This window comes from Stegastes partitus, unplaced genomic scaffold (genome assembly GCF_000690725.1).
Source record: "Stegastes partitus isolate 25-593 unplaced genomic scaffold, Stegastes_partitus-1.0.2 Scaffold28, whole genome shotgun sequence".
Lineage (NCBI taxonomy): Eukaryota > Metazoa > Chordata > Actinopteri > Pomacentridae > Stegastes > Stegastes partitus.
Window position 1 is genome coordinate 223,355 of NW_007577759.1, and position 21,243 is coordinate 244,597.

At 39.8% G+C, this 21,243-nt stretch overlaps 2 protein-coding genes across 2 annotated transcripts; both read right to left on the reverse strand.

The window, feature by feature from the left end:
* Positions 1–6,401: 6,401 nt before the first annotated feature.
* On the reverse strand, positions 6,402–14,345 carry ndfip1l (Nedd4 family interacting protein 1, like). The gene is made up of 7 exons (XM_008298150.1): positions 14,159–14,345; positions 11,632–11,719; positions 10,976–11,106; positions 9,076–9,163; positions 8,731–8,855; positions 8,387–8,453; positions 6,402–7,648 (listed from the first exon to the last, which is right to left on the reverse strand). Exons 1-7 carry the CDS (start codon positions 14,186–14,188, stop codon positions 7,545–7,547), a joined length of 633 nt encoding a protein of 210 aa, XP_008296372.1. The 5' UTR covers positions 14,189–14,345; the 3' UTR covers positions 6,402–7,544.
* A 2,024-nt stretch (positions 14,346–16,369) lies between these two features.
* Positions 16,370–20,879, reverse strand: endou2 (endonuclease, polyU-specific 2). The gene is made up of 6 exons (XM_008298161.1): positions 20,778–20,879; positions 20,081–20,186; positions 19,143–19,264; positions 18,204–18,316; positions 17,658–17,811; positions 16,370–16,624 (listed from the first exon to the last, which is right to left on the reverse strand). Exons 1-6 carry the CDS (start codon positions 20,877–20,879, stop codon positions 16,370–16,372), a joined length of 852 nt encoding a protein of 283 aa, XP_008296383.1.
* Positions 20,880–21,243: the final 364 nt, after the last annotated feature.

The window sequence follows — 21,243 nt, forward strand, 5'->3', positions numbered from 1 at the left end:
TCTCTCTCTCTCTCTCGCCCCCCTCTCTCCATTACTCCCTCCCCTCCCCATCCTGACGGTATGAGTCACAGACAGACTAGTTCCCTTGATGCACTGCGGAAACGTAATGTGACGTAGCCTCCACCCCTCCCTCCCTCACCACATGCATCCCTCCATCTCTCCCATTCATTTGTCCATCGCTCCCTCCCATTCATCTCTCCTCCCGCCATAGCACAGCAAGCCTCCATTCACAAAAAAGCCCTGCGAGCCGAGAGAGAGAGACGGCAGGTGGACTCACAACACCAGAACGAATGCAGACTGTCACACCAGTAGGATATTATTCATTTCCGTAGCGCGCAGTGATACAGCACGGAATTATAACAAAACATAACACAATAATTAAATAGAGTGCAGATGCATATCATGTGATTCAGAGCATATATATCACAAATTAGAAATCCAGTCCTTACACTAGGACTTGTTGTCAAAGAGAGCAGAGAAGAAACACTCAAAAACAAAAAATAAAAAAATCTTGCCAGATGTAAATAACCATCTTTGGCTCAAAAGTGAGTTCGTTTCACAATTACTTTTGAGTTTATCTGTTAATGTTGTGCAAGATTTACTGTTGCCATGGTTACGCCATGTGCTGTCAAGTATGAGCGAGATTGCCAAGAGCACTGATTTGTTACAGTAATTAAACTGTTGACAGGAAGTATGTTTGAGGTGTCCCGTTGTATGACAAAAACAGGCAATTCACCATTTAAAATTGGGAATAGAATAGAAATTAACTGCAATGCAATATGCAGTAACACAATAAAATACACATTTTTGAGTTCAGCATAGTAACAGGCAGCAGTGATAAATAACAAATAAAGGGGGCCTATATATTATATATATATATATACAACATATAATGCATTATAACAATAGATTTCCAACAGATTGTAGGACCATGCAGGAAATTATCAACACAGCTTCCAGCCAATACAGCCTTGTATCCATGTGCAGTTTCAAATGACAGGTTTGACTTGACACTCTCTCAGCTCTGACACCACTGCATCGCTACGTCTCTTTTAACCCATCTTAATAACCGCGGAATTCACAGACACGGCACAGCACAGACGACACCATGGATATGTGTTTTATGACATTCAGAAATGTCTGCAGGACCAAATTCGTCAGCAGTCAGTGGAAGTGAGCCGTAAAGTGAGAAACAAGGGTCATTTTTCATATGAGAGACTGAATAGTGCCAACGAGCAAGAAAACTAGAGAAAGAGATGTGATGGCATTACATTATTGTCAGTGGATCATTACAAGACGGGACAGAAAACCGTTTATGTGAAAGTTGCAAAATCTGGATATGATACATTTATGGTCAATGGTGACAGGGAAGGCCAGAGACAGCACATTGTATTCATTATTGAATGCAACAGAAGAATAATGTTACATTTCCTGTAAACTATACTATAACTGATCACCAAGGGTCAAAATCACAGCAGCCATGACGAATGTCCCCATAGTGTTAATTTATAACATAAGAATTTGTAATGAAACACAACATAACTAATACATGAACTAGTATTTAATCACTATGAACATATAGAAAGGCTTCGAGTAACTCAACTGAGAAGCTAATTTCATCATGAAGTGTATCTTTACCGCAGTGAGACATACAGATTGCATCTACACTGTAAACTTGTGTGAGTCTGATTGAGTAAAAACATATAAATTCCTCTGAGACTGAACAATCCTGCAAAAATTCTGAGGATTTATTGCAGTAATACAGGCACAAGACGCTGTTTAAACAAGAACAGCATCATTTCAAATGTGGTAAAGAGGAATAGTCTGTTTGCACATAGGGCTGAAATTGAGCATTGTTTCCTGAACATAATCAGAAGATCTTTTGATAATGTCGCTGTATATAGATAATTAATGACATCAGTAAAGTAACCGATCTACGGTCTCGGTCGTCAGAGACAAATGCTTCGGCGGATTGAGTCTGGTTTTATGAATGAACAAGTGACATTTAGGTTTACCCTTCCGGTTGGCTGAAGAGAGCAGCAGAGAGAATCTCAATGTACAGTATGATTCACTACAACAAAGTGTTAGGAGGGGGTGGTGATGTCATTGGTGGTGGTGGGGAGTCATCTGTGAGTCAGAGAGGAAAAAGAAGAGGAGGAGATGGAGGAGGAGGTGGAGGAAGAAGAGGATAAGGAAGAAAGGTAGGTTAAAAAACACACACACACACACACGGGGAGGTGGGGTACCTGCTGTGTGTGACCCATGGTAACAGGCAACGCTGGCCTGTGGATGACTCACCACAGCTTTACCAGCCGCACACGCATACACGCACAACACGCAGGGATGCTCCCGCCATTTGCCATGACACGCAAACACGTAATAGCACATCATGCATGCACACACGGCCTTTTTCACAGTATTAGAAGCACTCACACCTCCACTCAACATAAACGCACCTCGCTCACGCGTGCACGTCGACGCACACTTTTGGCGTGCACACATATGCCACATGAAGTGCAGGGAGAGGAGGGGAGGGTCAGGATGACTCACACTTCAATGATAACACTCCTCCCCCTGCCCCAATCACAGACACAAGAAGAAGGACATATCATTTGGATGCAACCCACATCCTCCCCACATCCTGGGAACCTCCCATCTGAAACTCAGACTGACAGCGGGAGGCTCCGGCTGACTGCAGTTTGTCTAAGGTGATGGGAATTCTCTGGCGGACTTTAAATAAATAAGGACTTAGCTAAAATGTTAAAAGTTTGCAGGAGCATCACCGTCCTGGCCTCATGGGTCTTTGTCACTGAAAGGTGCCCATCTGTTAATGTCAACTTATTTTGGTTGAGATCAATTTTGGTACAAAGTGGGAGCTGGGTGGGCACGATCAGAGGCCCTCTGATTATGTTTTTTTGTTCAAGTATTTCTCAGACTAAAGATCACAACGCAAAGATCCCCTCTTCTTGTTCACAGAGTGGATCTTCATCTTCAGCCAAGATGGATAAACATGTTACAAGTGATTTTTCTTTTGGTCTTTTAGTCTTCAGCTCCATTTTTACTGAACAGTGCCCTCTAGAACTTCAATCAGCATTACAAGTTCGTGCTGCATATTACTGTGTAATATGTGCGTTTTCTTCTGTGTTGTGTCCTCTGCGCTCCTACTAATGAGAACTATGTCTGTGATTTGTTTTAACTCTGTATGTTGGGTTTCTGTGTCCACACTGCAAATGAACCAAAGATATAATTTTTTTAAAATTTTTGAATTTATCCAAGTTTGCAGTAAAGCAATCGCAGCACACACAGAGGCACAATATTCACCATGCATTTGCTAGTAACACATGTTCCTATTAAGTATTGATTTGAATAGAGAAATTTGTGCCTCTAATTTTATGTAAACATATGTGGCAAGGCCTATTTCAATCTTCATATTGTAGTAGGGCTGCAGTTGACTTATTTTCATTGTTGATTAGTTTGTCCATAATTTTCATAATTAATCGAATAGTTATTCAGCCTATACATCGTTGATTAGCGTTGGCAAAAGCCTACACTGATGTCCTCACACATCTTGTTCATTCCACAATCAAAAAATATTCAGTTTACTGCCACAGAGGAGTAATTAAACCAGAAAATATTCACATTTAGGAAGCTACAATCTGAGGAATTTACTTTTCTTTTTTCTGCATTTAAAAATTACTCAGACTAATTGATTAGTTTTCAAAACAGCTGCCGATAAATATAATGTTTGACAACTAACTAGTTAATCATTACAGCTTTAGCTATGAAGAAGTTACAGATTCACAATTGATAACTTTAGTAATCTCACACAATATGAGATCACACAATATTTTCGAAAACTTTTTTTACTCACCATTCTTGTTCCAAGTGAGATAAGAACTTGAGCTGAAACCAGTTAGCTTTAGCTTAGCATAAAGGTGGGAAACGGAATGAAACAGCTAGTCTTGCTTAGTTTAATAGCAACAAAATCCTCCTTCCAGCACCCTTAAACCTCACAAATTAACACGTTATAGCTCATTAGATGAAGACACACAAAAAGTGCAAATACAAAAAATATATATTTTATATGGGGTTAAATATTATTTTTGTTTCCTGGTTGCAACCAGTAAGTTCCTGGAGTCTGGGCTGGTTGTCTGGCAACTAGTTGCAGCCGATGAATAGTCTCAAACATAAATCCTCCCGAAACAGCAAAATTGGTTTTGCACATTGTTTTTTGTGCAAATTAAGTGAACTTTAGAGGTGCTTACTAGATGGTTTAGTTACCTTTGCACATCGCCAGGTTAGCTCTTTCTTGTCTTTATGCCAAGGTCAACTAACTAACTGTTCAGTATTTACTTACCTGTTGAAATATCACAGACCCTTAACATATTGAAAGGTGCAAAAGCTGTTCTAAAATCCCTCTCTACCCATTGTTTCCAGCCAAGTGGCTTTTTGTATTGTACCTTAAACCTGTATTTGCAAAAAAAAAAAAAAAAAAAGTCTACCTAACAGAAGCCAGAAAAGTAAAGCATGTCTCTTTGGAAAAATGGCTCACTCCCACGCTTTCTGTAAATCATAAAGACTCCTCTTATCTTTTGATAGCTAAAACATGCAAGCAGTGCAGGCACTTGGCTAGCACACATAATTCCCATCAATTACTCCAAGAAATACTTCCGTCTCTGTAAATCGAGGGCAGCTGACAAGACACAGACAGGTCTTGGCACAATGGAGTTACTTTATGAATGACATCTGGATAACAAGAACACCTGCACTGGGTGACCCTGCTGGAGCAGAGGAGGAATGACGTTACAGAGGGATTCGAGCGGACCGAGGCAGAATCTGTATGGGAGGCGGATGATAGGGACTTTTTTTTTGTTGTTGTTGTTCATGTGCTTTGCGAGGATTTACAGCTGAAACACTGTCAACAGTTCAACCATCTGCACCTGGCAAAGTGAGGTTTGTTTATCCAAGGTCATCTGGTGACGTGGTGATTCACTGGACCGGTGTTGAAGGTCTGGTGTATGACCTTTGCCCCTTTGGTCTTTTCCCCCCCTCTCCTACGGGCTATTTGCGCTGTGCTAAAACTAAGAAATGCATGTCAGAAAATACCCAAGAACTGAGTTTCCTAAAGCCGAGGCAGTTTCAGCACGGAGCTACAGAACATCTGTAATTTCTGAACGACAGCTGTTTCTATTTTAACAAAGTACACACTGCAAAAGAAGAAATTACTTCAGGAAATCCGATTTTCAGAAAGCACGAGTGGTGGAGCAACTCAGAAGTACGCAACAGGGTAAATCTACGGTTACAAGAAGTGTGTCAGATTAAAAACTGGGGTTATCGAATTTCTAATCATTTAATAACTACTTCTTTAAAAAGCATCAATCATGTGACATCAGTTTAGAGTTAATGCTACCTACCCGAAGACTACGCACAACTTTAGACTTTTAAAGTACACTAAAATGTGGTTTACTTTACTTTTATGTTCTGCTCTGATGGAAATAGATTAATAACATGCAGTAAAATCAAGATTTTTAGTGGATTGAAAGTGGCATTTTCATACTGTGACCTGTGGAAGAGAGATCTAAATGGAGCCAATGTCACGCCAACTGGGCCCTGCTGGAGGCCAATATCCAGTCATGGTGGGGGGAGGCCTCAGAGATGATGTGACACTGTGTGACACTTAAAGTTTCCAGTGAAACCAAAGACTGTTTCAGTTGGCGTGACATGTCTTCCAGGTGGGGTGACCTTCACTTCCAGTTCAACTGCAAGGAAAAACACCACTGACATGTATAATTAGCCACCAGCAGTAAATCATCTCGATTCCTGTGCATACACACACACACACACACACACGTCTCGTCTGTTAAATTTAGCACGGCTAAAAGTACGCCTCATGTCAGGAACTGAACATCATGGTAAGCATGGCTTCCTCTCTCTGTGGCTGGAGACCGTTAGATCTTAACCTCTCTGAAGCCACGCTTGTGAATTTTGCACTGCTTTACAACAAGGGCAGATATTTATGCAAGTCCAGTGAGATCATCAGGAGTTCAAACGGAACTCGATCGAAATCTTTGACAAACTTTCTGTCCAATATGATGGAATATGGAGTCTTATCCACTTACTGAACATAATCCCTTCAATTTTAAATCACTCTGTACTGACTGGATTCAAATGTTCGCATGAAAACGAAAATGTTCCATAAAATCCTGCTTTGCCAAATCGCTCCCACTCCTAGTTAATATCAACATACCGATCTTCAAACAGCTCTCCGATGTACAGGCCTGTAAGATAAAGCACTGAGATTTCAAGTTGCAAGTACTGAGCCAGCAAAGAAGAAGTGGTAACTATATTATGTTATACTACATATGTCGCTATCTTTTGATAAACAGCTCAAAACATCACAATGTGCTTCTCAAGTTTAATTCCAAACAGTTTCCAAGCCAGATACTTAAAATTCTTGCAATAGAAAAAAAAACAATCATTCCATTTCCACTAGAATGAGGGTAAACTAAAAAAGATTTATCTTGAATATTTCATTGTTATGTCAAAGAAAAAAAAGAAGTCTTGTCTGAATGAATACACCCCTTGCTCTTCACAGGGCAGGGTCTGCAATCACATCTGGTATTTCTTTCCTCTCAGTGGACACCAATTGGGTGCCAGTGACAGAAATAGGGAATCGTATATTTGACCAGAAGTGTCCAATTGCACATTTAATTCCAGTGACAGACTATCTACTTGTCCTTGAGCAAGGCAGTGACCCTCAGCCTGCCCCAGAAGCTCTGCTCCTGACTTCCCTTAACATCCCTGCAGCTGATATACACCTATAGCACATAAGGAAACAGCATTCCTAATTACAAGAGAGCATATGGGCAATTCATAAATACATGAGGAAAAATGCTTTGAGGGGAAACCTGGCCCCTGATCTTCTATACAACCCACGAAAAGCTAATCATTTTCCCTTTACAGCCTTCTATTACCTGAATTTTGTACTGTTTCACAAGGAACACAAAGCATTGGTCAGAAGGGTTAAAAGCACATTAAATTGGTACTGGAAATATATTATCTCACATTGTGTAAATCAACCCATAACCCCAAAATTACCCACTGATCCCTGGGCTGAGAACCACTTTTTTCTATACAAATGACTTCATCGGATAGAAGACTTGTGAAAAATAACACAAACAAGACTGCCCCCTGGTGGCTAAATAGGAGAACAGTGCATGCTGCTGCTACCCACAGAATAAAATAGTAAATAAGGCATTAATTTATACATTACACACTTCATAATTGCAAATAGCACTTGACAGTTCACCACTAATAACTGAAGGGTTTTACAGATTTCTCAGCATTCACTGTTTTACACCAAGAGGGGGACAACAGACGTCGTATTGTCCAAATCATGTCAAACAGAGGGGGGAGAAAAAATGCTTTTGGGTTTGTTTTTTTTTTCCCCCTTTCTGATTGGATAACGTCAGACAGTATGGCTCACTGAAAAAAAAAAAAAAAGAGAGAGAAAAATTAATGAAGGAGACTGGTGGTTTGTGGGCTCAGTAGATGAAGAGGACTCGGGTGCGGGGCAGGGTGGAGAAGGTGTCGGCCATTTTGCGGATTCTGGCATAGTTGATGAATCCTCGGAGGAAAAGCAAGAAGCCTGAAGAGGAAAAAGAGAAGAAACCCTAAGAGACCTTAAAGCTAGCCAGATAACACAGTAAACAACAGTGCTGCAATTCCATATTAGGACGAGGCAGTGCTGATAAATGTGACAACTTCTCTGACTGGGTCCAATACAAACTGAGATTGAATGTAACAACATCGACAGATAAAGCTGCACTTACAGAACACACAGAGCTACATCTGGCTGATTTGATTTTAAAAATTTAAGATGAGTTAATACACAAACTCTGGGACAGGGGAGATGGTTATAAGTGGTACACAAACTAGATACATGAATGTGTGAGATCAGAAATGGCTGCCAGTTTAATATCATGTTTTTAATACGGGTGACAAAACTCTCAAACTCTCCTTTCTGCATAGATCATGTTGCTGACATGCTTTTAATCACTCTACTATGAATATAAAAATATTGATTATGAAAGCTGCATGGTATTTAGGAGAGCACTGTGTTTTCATGTTAAAAATCCCTGAGAATATCATCAAGGAGACTATTGAGAACAGATTGTGTCACAGTAATAATAAACTCAAACAAAAATCCTATCTAGCCTATAGGAACATAGTAAATAAGATTAACCATCCCTTTCTAATTATTCTGTAACATATACACAGCATATGACACCTCAACACTGATTCGACTGAACTCCGAAGTGCTGAAATGAATCACAATCAGGAAAAGGCCATGTGATTCATTTAAATTCAGAGGTTTGCTACTTACCCAACACCAGGAACACCCACCACAGCCAGTACTGTCCATCAAAGTAGCCAGGGAAGTATGTGGAGAACTAGAAACCCAACAAAGCGACAGAAATGACTGGTTAGAATAAATATGGCCTTTGCTGGTTTCACTCAAATGAGTCCTGCATTTTAAAAGTGAATGAAGAAAGCGACGCAGTTCTCAAGAAAATCTTTGAGGAAATAGTTCGGTGCCAACACGCCAACCACTACAGAGGCGACATTAAAATACCACAGTGGTGTTTGGGGCTTTTGATTTGTTTGTGCGTACATAAAACCACATTTTATGTGTTTGTATGTGTGCTGTGTAATGTCTGTGTCTTGTACCCTGACTATGAGGATCCATTTGATGAGGGAGAGTCCAAAGCCTGAGATGGCCCCGTATCGTCCGGCTGCCGAGGTGGTCAGACAGAAAGACAGGAAGAAACCGATCCAGTTGAACAGGAATGCCACTGCACACAGATGTGTGGAGGAAAAAGAGAGCAAGCGGTAGGCATGTCATCAGAAATACTAACAATCATAAAATTTTATAGGAAAGTAATTTTTTAGCAACTTGAACTTAGTAAGATGTCATCTCTGCACAAAGTTAGAAAAAAGAAGAGCTGATAAGAAAAAAATTTGGGGGTAAGATGTGAAAACAGAAAAACAAAGGTGTGTGATTGGGCAACTAACTGAAGAAAGTGAGCATGAAGATGCCATCGTTTCCTATCCTCAGCTGATCGGCATCTTCAAAGTCGTCTCTGGTCACGAAGTCGTCATCCTGTGACAGAATAAGTAAAAGAGTAAAAAAGAGTGAGCTTAATCACAGAAACAAGTTGATCACAGCAAAGCCAGACAGTAGCAGAGCTTCCCAGAGCTTTTCTTTATTAATGTGAGACTATTTCCAACCAATATATTGATTAAATCAATCTGTTTTCAACTTGTTGACACTGGTTTATTTTAATGTATTGCCTGTGATCAAAGTGAATTGTATTTCACTCTGGGCTAGAACCTGCTAATGGACACAAAGCTTTGCTGACAACAGAGAGGTAAATACAACGTAAACAACCAACAGACAAATGAAAACATCACAACACAGCAAGCCCATTTAATCACTATCATTGTGACTTTACCCGAAAGTCTGGCGTCTGTCAGATTCAATGTCGGACATCTGCAGATCCAGAAGATCTTGAATAACTTTCAACTAAAAGCTTTTCTAGCACTCTAAATACACAAACATACAAGAAGGGTGGGGCACTGACTACATACACACTGCAGGTACATTTCGTTTTCACACACCAAACTAGGACCAAGTTCACTTCCTCTCATCATACACTCCTCCAAGTTACCTCCAGCGAACTGCGAATTACATCGTCAAAAGTCTCCAGGCGTTCCCTGTGCTGAGGCTGCTGCTGAGCGCAAGGCAATGTGTGGCAGAGAAACACAATACCAGCAATCAAACAGGGTGGCCCCACATGCAGTAAGGAGCAATGCATCACAGTGACCACTAGAGGTCTGGCATGAGCTGTCATTTCTCAGTTGGCTAGATGCTTTTGTTTCGCTGTCAATTTCAATTCTATAATAAGTCCGCTGCCAAATATGTGTGCCTTCCTGTTGACAGACAAAAGGGTGGCTTTGGTGTATGAGCTACTTGTACTAACTCTGCACACAGAAGGCTGAGTTTCTGGAGTCCTTTAGTTACTATTGCTTCTTGGCCTTATTGGCACAGTGTAGGAGCTGACATGTGCTTTGATTTGTGTAAATACGAGGACAACCACACCTAAATGGTAATAGAAGTACACAAATGTTTTCCTGCACAACCATGTCAATAAATCTTCAGCAACTTCTAATATGTCAGATTTTACATCAAATAAATGTACATCAAGCATTTTTTTTAAAAGGTGCTATGACCAAAGTAGTAACACTAGTCACATGGAGTTGCAGCCAAGAGAAACTGCAACACCCATAGCTTTTTGGAAGTATAGTCAAAAGGCTAATCCAAATCAACATCATAATATCACAATTTTCAGCCTGTCTGCCTAACATTTTAAAATTGTACAATTTCAATCCACATCTCAGCTGACCAGAAAAAACATGTTCTAAGGTGGTGGGGCTTTTTAAGGAGCAGTAAAAACAGCTAACCAACCAAAACATTTTGGAAACATTAGCTTATGTGGCTAGGTTTACGTACATCATGTTGTGGCTATATTTACTCAAAATTTTGTGCAAAGAAACCCAGTTCACAGAGAGTAGATCTGAAAAAAGCTGGCCAATGTGAGCACAAGGGAGATACTGACTGTGGTCACATTTGCAAAAATAATAAATGTTCTTTTAATTTTTTTTTATAAATCTGACATTTTTCAAACCAGTAACAAAGGGAGGCAGCAATTTATGTATGAAGGACAAAGAGACACAATCAGATATATAGAGACCACAAAAAAAATTTCCATTGCAGTGCGATAAAAGCTTCCTGCCTTGCAGACAATGCAGAACGTGTTTGAGCACGAGCTACAATTTCTGTATGTGTGCAAAAGACAGTATATGTAGTGAATGTCACCACAGGAAGAAAAAAAAAAAAAAGAGAGATACTCACTCTTCCAGTTACCAGGGGAACAGTAGTCTCCGCCTTGGTTCGTTCAGCTTCATCATAGGAAGGTAGCGTAGTTGCTACGTTGTATGATGGAGGCTTAGGGAAAACCCCGTCCTCCTTGTAGTCAAAGTAAGCTAAAAATGAAAATGCAAAGTTTCAAACACAAAGCAAGAAGTCTAATATCACATCCTATTTCATTTGGCAAACAGATGGCAAGGAACTATGTACATAATGTTTTCATTTTCAAACAAAACTAAAGCCATTTTTTTCAACATGTGTTCGGAAATATTCAAATAAACCTTTGAAGAGCTTAGTCACTGCAAGCTGTGTCTAAACGGAAACAGTAAAGGGGTGAATGCCACATGTGTTCACCAGTTTAACCTAATTAAAAATAATTATGTGGTTCAAGATACAAACACATTTTACATAAAAACGAAGCATTGTCTACAGGCCTATGAGTTGCATTTACCTGGCTAGTTATTTAGAATGTTGCAGCTACAAACTGGGATATGAAGATATTAAAAATAATGCTTCTGTGGTAAGTTGACTGACATTTATTATTCATTAGTCCCCTTGTGCAGACTAACACATATAGAATTTGTCAAAATGCCCCCACTACAAATGACCTCATGGAAGCATCTGAATAATTTGTAGTTTACCAGCATTGTCTGCTGCGATGCTGCTGTATGGTGGTGGCGCATCAGCTGCTACCTGTGGATTCTCTTCTGCGTCCTCCTCATTGGGAAGCTATGGGAGGGAGATAAACAACTTCATGGTTAAGGCTGCCATGCATATGTGTCGGTACTCGCTGCCCTCCATTTGGAATAAATGCCTTTAGGTAAAGAAACTGGTCCCACAGTAAAAAGTTTTATCAAGCACATACAGTGTAATTTGCTGTGAAGGAAATGAGCACAAACCACAATGTGTTCCTCATTTCTCTTTTTTTTTTGTTTCTCATTAAAAAGCAGGAAACAGTGAGAGTGTCAATTAATGACAAAACACCCTAGTCACAGTTTTTTCTGTCATTTATGCCACAGAACAAGTCACATTTTTGCTCTCAATTCAGCGAAACAAAACTTTGAAACGAAGCACTTTTGTTTAATTTGTTTGCTTTTCACATTTGTTTAATTAACACCACTGTCAGTTTCTAGGAAAGGCAAATCAGGTGGTATCAGAATCAGAATCCTTTTTATTGTCATTATGCATACGCTTCCATACACATAACGAAATTGCAGTTGGAAGTCTCAGGTTCCAGCAAAAAGAAGAAAAATGGCACTGAATAGCAAATAGAAAGTCTGCAACACGAGGTTTGCAGAGGTATAAATTACAGGCTAACAACATCTTTCTTTCCTCTTCGGTATCAATAAACCTTAAGCCCATATTTATGCCTATACACAAATTTAAACTCGCAACTTTGCATGTGCACAGTGACCCAGTTACCACTGGCCTCATTTCCCCTGTAATGGGATTCGATACATTTTTGGTTCGATATCAGTTATGCTCTTGGAAATAACAGAAAACTATAGGACTTTAAAAAGTGCAATATGTAAACATTTTGTTTCGAAAGCTCAGTCACTAATAATCATCCAGCCATGGCCTGTCCCATGTCGTGTTTCCCTAGTCGCAGGCTGGCCAGGTCAAAAAAATCACAGGAGAATCTGCCAAATGGTGTAAAGGGCTGCCACGTTGTTTACACCATTTTGTAGAGTGTCCTGTGAGTATCTTATCCCGCAGCCGGATTCCAGCTCAACAGCCTCAGACTGCAGTTGGCAACTCATCTCATCACAGGCGGTCATTATGGAGCCCTTGGTGTACAGTTTTGCTGGCTTGGTGTAGTATCTCTCCTGTTGCAGGTTCTGGGTAAAGTGGCCCATTTAGAGCATTACTTAAAACCAGAACAAGGACTACTTCTGCCAACTGCAGTCCAAGACCACTGAGTTCCAATCTATCTGCCAGACAAGAGACTCACTGGAAAGTCAGCTGAAAAACATTAAAACCTGCCTCAATTGCAACCTGGCCAGCCTGAAGGTAGGGAAACATGAGATGGGATAGGCCAGGACTAGCTGCTTAGCAGTGACTTAACTTTCTCAATAAAATACTCACATAGAGCTCCTTTACAGGATGCATAGTTTACTACTATTTCCTAGAATGTAACTGATATCCCATCACAAAATTCATAGCATTACAGGGGAAATGGGAACAACTGTAACCTTCTCCCCTGAATATGCAAAAATCTTAAGTTAGTGTACAGACATGTTGAAAGATACATAGACAATAAAGTTTCCAGTAGTGAAGTCATCACGTATTATGATGATAACAGGACTATGTCAACACAGGTATTGTGCTGGTTATTTACAGAAAACATGCCTCCCTCCTGAACACTGTTGTGACTGTGTATGTCTGTGTTGCAAAGCTCATTTATAGAGACCACATGAAACACAGTGATTAACTTGGAGTAAGGAAAGGTCAATCATCTGCGGTTCCCCTAAATACAAGTCATAGTAAACACTGCCTCCACTGACAGACACGGTTCTAGTCAGTAACAGAATATAAAGGGTTTTCTACCATAGCAGTCTGCACAGTAATTATTACTGCAGTTCACCACATGAGCAGACATATAAGCACTGTCTGGCCTAATAACGTCTAGCTAAGCAGGTTAGCAGGAGGATTTAGATAGAGGACCAGTGAACACACCCACTGCTGCGGCTCATGTGATGCTCAAACTTTAACGTTAGCATACACTGACGGCCGTCGAAAAGCGTTGAAGTCGTAGCTCAACGTTTGACGTTTCATAGCACATAATGCTGACTAGCTGGCACACTGTTATCCAACAAGCTTTCATACCATAATGAAATAACGAGAAGAAAATTACAGACATTGCTTCCGTACTGACAGTCAGCGTTCATGATTAGCGCTAACGCTAAGAAGCTAACCAGTGAACGTTAGCGACACGTTAGCGAGATAGCCTCTGCTTTAACAGCCAGCTTTGCAATAAGACTTGTCGCAAAGAAATCGATTTAGATCAAAACACGACAGCCAGCTCCATCTTCGTTTGGAAGGGAAACGTCGTGTTGAAAAGGGTGACAGGAAACGACACACCTGGACGACTTCAGGCTTGTTGCAGTGTGGCACAGCTGCCGTTAACGAACATTAAATCTTCAACGCGTTGAAAGAGTTGTCTCATACCTGCTGATATCTGGCGCTCGGTTCGGCCATTCCGGGATGAACGGCGAGTAATTAACAACCGAGAGAAGAACACGCCGCCAAAGACACCCAACAAAGACGAAATTATATAACAGTACAAAGTGTAAACTAAATCCTCGCCACAATGGAAACCCACTTCTCTGCTCTGCGCTGACACTACTGACAAGGTACAGCAATGTACGGAAAATTACACATCGCTTCCTGTTAGCATTTCAAAATAAAGTCCAAAATGAGGATTAATGGGAAGTGCTATTGTAAGTAATTATTTATAGTAAGTATTATTTATAGGAGTGAGTATTTGTTCGACATTGTCATCCGTGTTTGTATTCAGCCACGTGTTTCACATGAAGACATGGCCTCTGTGTTACAAATAAGTTAACTTCAGATGCTGTCGTTCTAAAATTTAAAGCAACCATGTCCATGCCATAGAGGGTGATTGTTGCTAACTTTACGCAGGTTCAGCTCGTCAAGCGATTGACGTCATTGGTCACAACAAACCCCCTACCGCCCCCTTTTGAGACAAAGTGAAGCAGCTATTAATAGCTGCTAAAGTGTTTCACAGCATTAGCCAAGAAAATTAAAATAGCTGATAAAAAATTTGTTTTTAATCATCAAAAAGATAATGTGAAGTACTGTGTGACATGCATGTAATTTGATATGGACAATACACTTCTGAGCCAAAGCACTAAAGGCCACATATGGTGGAAATTGTGTTCTGTGGTTGTTATAAACTTAGAGATGAAAAGTGTTACAGTGTAAAGACATTTACTTCTGCCATTCAATCCTCCTGTTGGCTGCAAGAGTGAACACAAGAGTCTTCATGTATTCCCACAAAAGAGTCTGAAAAACGTACGCACCATAGAGATGACGCACAATGGATGTGTTGTGAATTTAAACAATACTTCTAGCAACTCAACTGTTTTGTTCCTGCTATTAATCACAGACTAAGTGAGCGCTTTCTTCTGGAAGGGGGCATCAACAGCAGCAGCTCAGCTGCTTTCAGAGCTACAGACACTGAAACAGATCATTTAGAACAGGGCTAAAACCGGGGATTATATGATTATGGTAACATAAACCATCTTTGCAGTATTTTGAGCTAAAAAAAATTGAAAATACATTCTGAACACAAACAAACACTTTCATTGATTTGATTTAAAAACGGGGCACAATATGGGACCTTTAATTATCTTTATGCAAGATTTTGAACATAGATATAGCATTGCATTACTATATACAGCAGCAGACATATATCTGCTATGTAAAGCTATAGTAGAGTGATTGCGTTCTTAGCAGTGAGTGAACTCACATTTTCTGGCTGTGTGTGCATATGAGTGTATGTGAGTCCCTCCTTTTGAAACTGTCGGTCCATCTCACGCTTTTGAACAGAGAGCAACCTTCCGCACCACGCTGAAAAAGCAAAAGTGCTGTCCAGCATTCAACAGTTTCCCTAAAGACCCAACAAATTTCCAAATTAAGTATTTAGGTTGTCTTTTAGCCTAAATTACGTACACCTTTTATGAAAAATTTCAGCTCAGTGTGAAAGTCTCTACTGCTGTTTTGAGGCTCTATTTTGATTCTCTTTCTCTGATTGTAGCTGTGTATGAGTCTTTTTTAAAGAGACAGTGAATGGAGAGGGACGGTAGCGTTGACATGCCCGTTAATTTTGGTTGGAAATGCTGGTGTTCTAGTGACATCTAGTGATTCAATCTACTGAATGTTACCTGAGAGCCTCTAAGACACCCCTGAATCACAGGTTAGACAGTTGTGATTACATCGAAGACTAATATCACATACTACCAATTATGTCACAGAATCTCACATGGAGCATGTAAATACTAATATGTATCTTGCTTTTAGGGTAGGATCTGACATAAAGAAGTAATTGTGCAGGCAGATGAGAGGATTGTGTATGAAAATGACAACTTAATTAGGCTTGTTGGAAAACTAAGATCAGTAGACATTTTCAGACATCTGTGGCCACAATCATCATACGTGTTTCCGAGTGATCCATGAGCATCAGTAATTATCTTTCATCTTAAGCACATTCTCAAACAAAGACAAATACATCAGGGTCTGGGAAAGGTTTTATTGTATCTTTATCTAAAATAAAAAGACAATAACAATTCCTGTGAAACTTTGAATGCAAGCTTCTTTGTGGGAGAGGTTACATCTCAGTTTGATTTCCTGGTCAAGTTACTGAGGTTTCTGGTACCTGAGGAGCACAGGGTAGGTGGTGCCTATGTGCTTTTGGTTGTAGTGGTGGCAAACAATCTCCACGTCGTAGAAACTGAACTGGACTTTGACACGCTCATTAGGCGAATTGAGGAAACAGAGAGTGTAGAGTGCAAACTCGAACTCGGGACTGACTCCGATGAAGATGCTGCCCTTAGGCTTTATACCGTTCTTCCAGCTGAACTGTAGCGCCAGGATGTGTTTGTTCTCGTCAGGCTAGAGTGACGGAGGGAAAAAAGGAATGGAAAGAGATGAAAGAGAAAAGAAGAGGGTGGTGAGGGATGGTGAAGCAAGTTTGTTTTGGTTTTTTTCAAACAAACAGCTGTAGGCATATTCTCATCAGTATGAGAAGAAGAGACAGGACGGAAACTAGAGAGAAATATGTGTGATTGAAACAAACAAATCAGCCTTTACAAAGAGGGGGGAAAAAACAGAAAATCAGGATCAGCAAGAGGTGACATCGATACAACAAATTAGACCTAAGAAATAAACACAAAAGATTACTTTTATTCTGTTTCAGGGAACCAACAAGAAGCCTAAAAGTAAGAAAGCAACACCAGGTAACTGTAATAGAAGAAGGTTCAGTCCATTGCGTTTTGTTGAGGCACATGCAGAAAGCTGCTGAGCAAGAGGTGCAAATGCAAACTTGGTCGTAGCAGGATGTGAGGTTTTTCATCAGTGTGCAAGAAATATGAAGGGTGCAAGAGACGAGGGCAAGACTACAAAGAATGCAAGTCAACATGGGGCATATAGAGTATGAGAAAAAGGAAGGGAAACAGATGAGAGATTGTTCAGATATAGATGGACGTGTTTAAAGGTTTTCTGTTGAAAGATACACAGTTAATCAATTGATTAACTAGAAAATGTAAGCAAATACACATAGTTTTATTCTCAGGAAACTAATGTACTTACTGTGCTAATGTGAAGCCACTACCAGGTCTTTTGTTATGATGGCCTACAACTCTGAAACAGCCTTCCAGAAGAGCCGAGGGCAGCAGAGAGTGTTGATGTTTTTAAAAGCAAACTCATCACCTACCTTGATTTACAGCATTTTAATGAATTTGATGGATTCTATTTATTTATTGCGGCTCTTTGAACAAATGTTATGCATTGATTTCCTTATTTCTTCACTTATTTATGTATTTTAGTCTATTCAATATCGATTATTACTTTAAAAAAATCATTTTCTTAGTCTGGTTTTTATATCTTTCTATCTATCTTTGCTGATTCCAGAAACACAACATCGTACCTGAGGTGAGTTTGCATTAACACTGTAGCCTTTGTAATCAATGTGTCCCAGCTTCTCCTGCAGGTAGAGCTGGATCCAGTTGTGAAAACCAATGACAGTCCGTCCTCCTCTGGTTTCCCCAACAAACACGTGTTCAAACCCTGAAGAGTCTGGCCTGGAGGAAAAAAGGAAGTAGAACATGCTAGTTCCAGGATGTTGTCTGTTATTATATGTAAAAGTGCGTACTCTCTTGCTACCATTGCAAGTAGAGTTACTGTATATTTTTAATAAAATGTAATTTTCTCAGCTCATGGTAACACCAACACTTCATATAACCTGAATTTTAGGATTCAGTATTATATGAGGTGGATTAGGACATCGTTAGTGGCTGCTTCCAGATTGAGTACGGTCTAAATAAGCATTTTCGGTCTGGACAAGTTCTCCTCACAGCCATTCTGACTGGATGTGTGACACAAAGCCAGTTTCTCAGAGTAAGACAGTTAACATCATATTGCTAAATTCCACTGGTGAAGTTTATATTTAGGTGCTGTGCCAGATTCCACCCACCTGCTGGATCCTCTCCTCGCATAAAGTTCAAACCAGATCCTGTACAGCTGCTCCTTGAATTGCGTCTCATCCTTGGGAGAAAGGTGCTTCTCTACTAAGTATTTATGAGCAATCTGAAAACAAACAAGATTTTTCCAATAAAATGTTGATATCTGTGGTCGCGTTAGGAAAGTCTGTAAATTTTGTCTTGACTGAAACAAAGTTATAAGGTGCTTTAAACCAGGAAAATTCTGATAAAACAATATAGCATAAAATAAAGAAAAATTAGGAAATTTATAGCATGGAGAACAAATAAAACCCAGCAATGAATAAACACAAATTCAGACATTCATGATCTCCAGAGGATAAATCCTGATTATATGTACATCTGTACAATGAGCTGAAGGGAATTTTGTACAGACATTCATCGTTCTCTATAAACAAATATTACTGACAATTCTTTAACTTTTCATCGAGCATCATTTTCATGGTCAGGTTTTTAATTTGAAGTAGTAATTTTGTAGTTTGGTTCCTGTGTGAACACATAAAAAAAAACTCAAGACATCTTCTTCAGCTTCACCTTTACTTTGTAGCAAATGTTAGTACTAAACTACAGCATGACAACCAGCATAACTGCTTAACGTCAGTGTGTTAGTACTGTACTCATTTGCTTACAAACTGGAGGAAGAAAAACTGCTTTGGTATCTGTGAAAAACAGACATTTTTGGATTTACACCAAAAAACATTATGTAGAACATAACGTTGGACCAGACCCAGTCTAGCATACAATATGACTAATAAAAGTGATTATTTCATTACTCAGAGAGTCATTTTGAGTGTATTATATGAACATTTCAACAACTGTTAGATAGTGGTCATTAATTATTTTGTAGAAAAAAAGGGACTTATTGAAGCACGGCAAGATGGGAAATGTTTCTTTCCAAGTGTCCCCACAGGTACCTTCATAGTGGGTGTCTGCATGATGGAGTCCAGGAACTTGTGGTTCTCTGCCACCTCCTCAGGGGTCACAATTTCTGGCTCGCCAGTGTCACTCTCATAGTTATCCAGCAGGGAGATAAAGGCTGCAGAAACAAACGCGGACACTCTTCAAAAGGTGATTTTGTTCAGTGTGTGGGACAACATATTACGCAACGTGTGAGGCAAGTAACACAGAGATGATGGCAGCTACAGTATAAATACAGTGAAGCAAAGCTGAAAACAGAATCCTCCAGCTCAGCAGACTGTTAATTTTGAGACAGAAATAGTATCAGATACAGCACAGAGGGAGGAATCCTGCTTTTCTTCTTCCTTTTTTTTTTCAATGGGACAGCAGCCTTAGAGTGAACTCAGAGTTGAATAGCAGCTGTTACATAACTCAGCTCCCTATACAGCTCTGTTCAAAGGCGCCTCTGTCTCTGTAACACAACGTAAACCTGCGAAAATATCACTAGACAAAAACTGCTAAAAAGGAAGTGCGCTTCAGCAGTTATCAAGCGGAGGAGGACTTGAAGGAGAAGCCAGTGGTTGGAGAGCAGCATCTTTCTGCATCCAGCACTCTGCGTGCTCTATGATTATGCAACACGCCACTGTTCGTCATAAGGAGATTAGATGGAAAAGCTGTACTCTGTAGGGAGGTGACAAGGAGGATAGCATCAAACTGGCAAAGCGGAACGCGTGAAGAGATCACGTCAATTCAAACATTATTGATGGTGCGGTTGTGTAAGAGGCAGTGACAGTCTGGGGTCAAATCCAGAAAAATCAAGGTCGAGGCTGCATCAAGTAAAAACCGCTGAACATTAAAGCTTGAATAAGACTTGAGTCAAATGATGGTGACTGCACTTTTTGCTCAGAAGCAACTCAGTGTTCCTCATCGTGTGTCTCCCGACTCGTGAACTTACCTAAAAAAGTCTCCTTTTTGAATATGTTCTCATTGACAAATGTAAACAGAGGATATCCTGCTCCGTCGTTGTTGTCATTGATGGCCATACTGTCTCCAGCTTTGCCCTGCAATCAGGAGGAGAAACAGCCAAATATTAAAATCTGACTTGTTTGGAAGGTTTATGCAGGCTTTCTTGTGAAATCATTATATGCTGTTCAACAAAGCTTCCAGTGATACATTTTGCTCTCAGTCACAGCTACATTTGCATATTAGACTTCACAAAGCCATGTGAGGAAATCCACATGTTTTCTAAGAACTAGCAACAGCATCGTGCTACCTAATCTTAGGTGACATTAAGATTCCATGAACTGCATTGTATCCTGCCACTTAAGATGCTCTTTACCTTTTCAGCACATCTCTAAACTTCCTTCAAGCAACCTGACAGATTTAATCATAAATACACAACATACAATAAAGTGAGGAGGCCTGTATCTGTCGTGATTATTTGCAGGCATTGCATTAATGTTGTAAGATGAATATTAATAAATATTTATTGATTTTACATGTGATAAAAGTTGCTTCAAGATGAAACACAAACATGTAAAGAGGTTGTAACATTACACATAGAAAAGTGAATAATTGTTTATGTGTTTAGAGGCTAGCTCAGATGTCAGAAAAGGTCAGACATGTAGGCAACAGGTGAATTGCAACTGCACCTGCAGAGAGATCCTGTAGTCTTTTCCAGGTTTGAGTCTGTTGACGTCATTGTCCCATAGCTCCTGCACCATGGCCGACAGCTCTCTGTCACTCTCAATCATGATACAACTGCTCAGTTGTGTTCTTGGTCCCGCAGTGGATGTGCTGTGGATGGTTTGGTCTCAGTGGATGTTTCTGATTTCTGATGGTGAACAACAACAACTTGTTTTTGTTTTGTTTTTATAGGCAAGGCATCAGACGAACAAATGAAATTGGATTTCACATCATGGTCATGTTAATGTATTCAGACTGTTTGGATGTAAGTCAGTCATGTTCATATAGGGATAAATCACATCATCTCATGATATTTTCATGTCACCTTCTTTTGACATTACAGAGAGAAACATAACTGTTTCCACCCAAACATTTGATAAAAGTTGAGTTTTAAAATTAGTGTTTGAAAAAATAAAATAATTTTCAATTTTT

Bases quoted from the DNA above. Each gene is read 5' to 3' on its own strand.
- ndfip1l (XM_008298150.1), bottom strand. From the start codon at position 14,188: ATGGCCGAACCGAGCGCCAGATATCAGCAG. The intron at 11,720-14,158 runs GTATGAGACAAC...TCCCTCCCATAG, and splicing joins CGAGCGCCAGATATCAGCAG to CTTCCCAATGAGGAGGACGC. The intron at 8,454-8,730 runs GTACAAGACACA...TTGGGTTTCTAG, and splicing joins AATGGATCCTCATAGTCAGG to TTCTCCACATACTTCCCTGG.
- endou2 (XM_008298161.1), bottom strand. From the start codon at position 20,879: ATGATTGAGAGTGACAGAGAGCTGTCGGCCATGGTGCAGGAGCTATGG. The intron at 19,265-20,080 runs GTAAGTTCACGA...TTGTTTCTGCAG, and splicing joins CAAAAAGGAGACTTTTTTAG to CCTTTATCTCCCTGCTGGAT. The intron at 16,625-17,657 runs GTACGATGTTGT...CCGTCACTCTAG, and splicing joins TTAATGCAAACTCACCTCAG to CCTGACGAGAACAAACACAT.